General features: G+C 38.2%; 1 protein-coding gene across 1 annotated transcript; it reads right to left on the bottom strand.

Moving 5' to 3' along the window:
- Positions 1-1,548: 1,548 nt before the first annotated feature.
- Positions 1,549-3,564, bottom strand: aplnra (apelin receptor a). Its single transcript, XM_073819388.1, has one exon. The coding sequence runs from the start codon at positions 3,456-3,458 to the stop codon at positions 2,376-2,378; it is 1,083 nt and encodes a 360-aa protein (XP_073675489.1). The 5' UTR covers positions 3,459-3,564; the 3' UTR covers positions 1,549-2,375.
- Positions 3,565-5,030: the final 1,466 nt, after the last annotated feature.

Raw genomic sequence — 5,030 nt, 5'->3', positions numbered from 1 at the left:
CATAAGTGTCTTTTTTTTTTTTTTTTAAATTGAGATTTATACATCATCCAAACGTTGAATACGCTTTCCACTGATGTATGGTTTGTTAGGATAGGACGATATTTGGCTGAGATACAACTATTTGAAAATCTGAAATATCTAATCTAAATATTGAGAAAACTGCCTTTAAAGTTGACCAAATGAAGTACTTAGCAATGCATATACTAATGAAAAAATAGGATTTGATTTACGGTAGGAAATTTACAAAAATATCTTGATGGAACACCATTTTTACTTAATTTCCTAATGATTTTTGTCATAAAATTTGTATGTATTTTTGGTTATTGCTACAAATATACCTGTGCTACTTAAGACTGGTTTTGTGGTCCAGGGTCACATATTTGAAACTCACAACACTGTTCCCCAAACACAAGAAAACTTTGAATATCCAGAGGAACTTTGTGAGTTTTATAATTTTTTCAAACACATACACACAAAAAAATTATTTAAGTTACAGTACTATTAATGTACTGCAAACCTACGTACTCCTGTGAAAAAGTAGTTTATTTTAGCCTACTTTTAAAAAGATATATTAATTATGTATTGATATAAGTGACCCTGGACCACAAAAGCAGTCATAAGTAACATAGGTTTGTAGCAATAGCCAAAAATACATTGCATGGGTGAAAAGGATCAATTTTTCTTTTATGCCAAAGATCATTAAGATATTAAATAAAGATTCCATTAAGACATATTGTAAATTTCCTACCATAAATATATCAAAACTTAATTTTTTATTAGTAATATGCATTGCTAAGAACTTCATTTGGACAACTTTAAAGGTGATTTTCTCAGTACTTAGATTCCAGGTTTTCAAATAGATGTATCTCAGCCAAATATTGTCCTATCCTAACAATCATACATCAACTGAAGGCTTATTTATCCAGCGTTCAGATGGTGCATAAATCTCAATTTCAAAGAACTGCCCCTTATGACTGGTTTTGTGGTCCAGGGTCACATATACTGTGCAACCCTGCATACTCCAGTGAGAAAGTTCACTTTAGCATTCTTTTAATAAGATATATTAAATATATATTGATTTTCAGTGCATTCTCAAACAACACTAAAAAGTTACATTATAATCAAGAACTTTACACGTGCTTTAATATGTTAGTCAACGTATAAAAAAGTGTACTACTTAAAAAGCACAACAAAATATTATTAAAACAATGTTTTCAAATGTGTATTTAAATGAAAACCTTTAGTTGAAATTTTTACAAAGTGCATTTTTAAAAATTGTATTATCATTTTTAAAAATTGCACTAAGTGTGTTAAAAACAGTCATGAAAGTGCACTTTTATTTCATTAACATATTATTTGAAAGTTTTTTTAAGTATACTTTTAAGATTTAAAGTATACTGCAAGTGCACATTTAATACAATTAAACACTTCTTTTTCACAGGTGGTTTGGAAAATGGATGGACGGACTATTAATATAAACTCTTTTAAACTGTGTTGCACACACCAGTGAATATACCCATAATCATGTGTAATGACGCTAAGACGGTATTGTATTTAAGGAACATATTTAATACAGTAGCAGTAGTTAGTTACAGAAATTTCCAAAAAAATATAACATAATTTCATGAATATATATATCCATTTACACCCCCAAATTTGTTCCCTTCCTCCACTTGTCTTTCTTTTTTCCCAGAGACATTTGTCACCAGCCATCTGTCTGTCTGCCCACCCCCCCAAACCCCTGACTCTCTGTCTGCACTTTAAACTATCTAATCAAGCAGCATCACCTTTGCACTGTAACACACACACTCTCTCTCTCTCTCACAAACACACACTGAACCACTCATCAAAAAACACACACATTCACATCAGGGAGTTTAACAAAAATTATAATTTTTATATCTCCTCTTAACAAGTGCTACAAATACTGAACACGTTGCAAATTAGCAGAAAAATAGTATGAAAATACTGTACAATTTGCATCTCTACACCAGTGTATAGGCTTCAACACAATCACACACTCTTACAGCAGCACAAGCAAGTTCATCCTCAGTGCAGCATCACTGTGGTCAGTGTTGAATGCTTTTGGAGAAAGCTGACCTCCTGTTTGCATGTCAAAGTTGACGAATAGATGTCAGCGAACATAATTTCACACATGCAGACACACAAAGTCACATCATTCCAGCAATTCATCCATGAATACAGTAGAGTACACCAAACTGTGAGTGTTATTTACAAACATAGAGCAATATGTTCTTCAAAGTCCATCAGGGTCACCACATCACAACGGACCAGCCGTCAATAGATTCCCACCTTTTTAACCCCTCAACCCAGTGTTTATTCTTTCTTCCACTTCATTTTTTTCTGTTCCTCTCTTACACTTTGGTGGCCAGCGACTGCACCTCTGACTTTTGAGTCTGGGCGCTGAGAGTTGAAGACATGGAGCTCATGTGCCCATGCATGGCCTTCTTCAGGTTCAGCAGACACAGGCACTGTGAGCGGAAGCGCAGGTCAAAGAACGCATAGAGGAACGGGTTGAGGCAGCTGTTGACATACGCCAGGCACGTGGCGTACGGATGAGCCAGAAGAAGAAAATTTAGAAAGCCGCAAGAGGTAGGCGCCAGGTCTAGATATGACAGCGCATCCATGCTTTTCAGCACATGGAAAGGCGTCCAGCAGAATGCAAAAACCACCACCAAGGTGGTGATGATCTTTAGGAGACGACGCTTCTTCTGGTCTTCCTTGCGCAGGTGGCTGAAATGCCGGGTGACCGTGCAGCCAATGAAGCAGTAGCAGACAGTCATGGCCAGGAAAGGCAGAAGAAAACCAAGAGCGGAGGACGAAAGGCTCAGACCTGCAATCCAAAGGGATTCGTGATGCTGATTGAGAGTGACCAGGCTGAAGTCCATCGCACAGGTGGTGCGGTTGTTCCCGGCGTCGTCCACCGTAGTGCGAAACAGGAGAGTTGGCACGGCCAGAAGGCACGAGAGGAACCAGATGGCACCCAGAGACGCCAGCATAGTGGCTCGGGAGCGGAGCCGTCCGCTGGACAGAGAGTGGACGATGGCAAGATAGCGGTCAAAACTTAGACAGGTCAGGCAGAAGACGCTTGCATACATGTTGACAAGCACCACATAGCTGCTGATCTTGCAGAGAGCCACGCCAAACGGCCAGTGGTAACCCAGTGCGGTGTATACAGCCCACAGCGGCAGCGTGATAACAAAAGTCAGGTCCGCAAGCGCCAGGTTGCCGATGTAAACGTCTGCCGCTCGTCGTTTGGATTTGGCGCGCCAGACAGTGAAGATAACCACGCCGTTCCCGGAGAGACCGAGAATGAAAATAAGCATGTACAGCACGGGAATGAGAGAGTATGACGGCTCCCACTCCGAGTAATCGCACGCAGTCTCGTTATCTTCATAGTAGTCATACGAGTCAGCGTATTCCGGCGTTGGCTCCATTTGGTTTGAGTCCGTCAGTGCAATTTTATCCGAATGGCTATAGAGTCTGTAGAGAGTGTTTGGAATCTTCTGTCAGAAACAAGAGTCTGAGGTAAGTTTCCCTCACTTGAAGCTGAAGCGCGTCTGTGTGAGGGAGTGAAGCGCCCTGTCTTTTTAAACTCCAGACTTCTCACCCCTCCCTTTAGACCCATATATCGGACCCCTTATCTCCAGCCCCCATACACACACACACAAACTCACTCCCACCCACCACGGCACCCCCCCGGGCCACGCAGTCTGCAGGAGCGAGTGTGTGTCAACAAAGTGAGCTTAACTCTTGTTTTTCTACTTAATGAAAAAGTAATGGCCCGCTCGTCTTTCAAGTTAGATTTAGCCTAAATTGTCTGACAAAAATGTTTTTGCGTCACGTCTCATTTGCGGCGCTTTTTAAATAAAAAATGAGAAGAAACAACGCAGAGTCACAGTCGCAGAATCTGAATGGATGGTAACTTTTCCACACACTAAACATATGTTCATTCATGTCAAACAGACTCAAACGTCCTTTATAAATAAATATGCTACATTTATTAGCCTATTTTTTTCTGCCAATTTACTAAAATTATAAGCTTAAGCTTAATTTCTGCCTAAAAGTTTCATTCAAAGCTTGCAGTGATAAGTTCGTTGCACCTTTTCCGAAACAAAACCAGTCATAAGGGTTAGTTTAAAAATTTCATTTTTTTTTAAACATCGCCTAAAGCGAAATAAATAAGCTTTCCATTGATGTATGGTTTGTTAGGATAGGACAATATTTGGCCGAGATGCAACTATTTGAAAATTTGAAATCTGAGGGTGCAAAAAAAAAAAAAAAATCTAAAATATTAAGAGTTGTCCAAATAAAGTTCTTAGCATATTACTAATCAAAAATAAAGTTTTGAACATGATCTTTACTTAATATCTTAATGAGTTTTGTGGTCCAGGGTCACATTTAAATTTAAACACTAATACTAAAATTGAGAGGACTCATTAAATCCAGTGTTACGGAATTTATTTTATGCAATCTTGATACATGCATTGGCATGTTGTTTTTCTTTATTAATCAAATTTTTATTTATTAGGTTACACTGCAAGTGTATGTATCTTTTTTAACTGCTCACAAATTTCAGATGTTTCTGCATGGCACAAATTAAACTTCTAAACTAAACTAAACTAAACTCGCAAGCCTGAACAGGTTTCAGACAGGTTCCCAGTGAAACCAGAGCCTGGGACCAAATGATAATGTAAAAGAGGCATTGCTCTGTGATTTCCCCTCACTCAAACATTACATGAAGGTGACATTCAGTCACTTCAAACACTCTACTTCCACTACAACACATCTCTGCAGCCTTTTTAAAATGAGGAAGAGATGCACATTCAAACTCCTTAACTCCCTAAGAAACAAAAACAGACGTGTTTCATTATAAATCACATTGTGTAATGCGCAATATAAACTGAATTAACATTTCATTAAACTTTATTAATTAATTCTTTTATTTATTTTATTAACTACTGAGAAGCTGACTGGTTTATGCGTAAAAACTGAGCTTTTCAGATGAA

Source organism: Garra rufa, chromosome 15 (genome assembly GCF_049309525.1).
Source record: "Garra rufa chromosome 15, GarRuf1.0, whole genome shotgun sequence".
NCBI classification, from domain to species: domain Eukaryota; kingdom Metazoa; phylum Chordata; class Actinopteri; order Cypriniformes; family Cyprinidae; genus Garra; species Garra rufa.
Note: the sequence above shows the minus strand (reverse complement) of the source record. Positions and strands in the feature narration are given on the sequence as shown.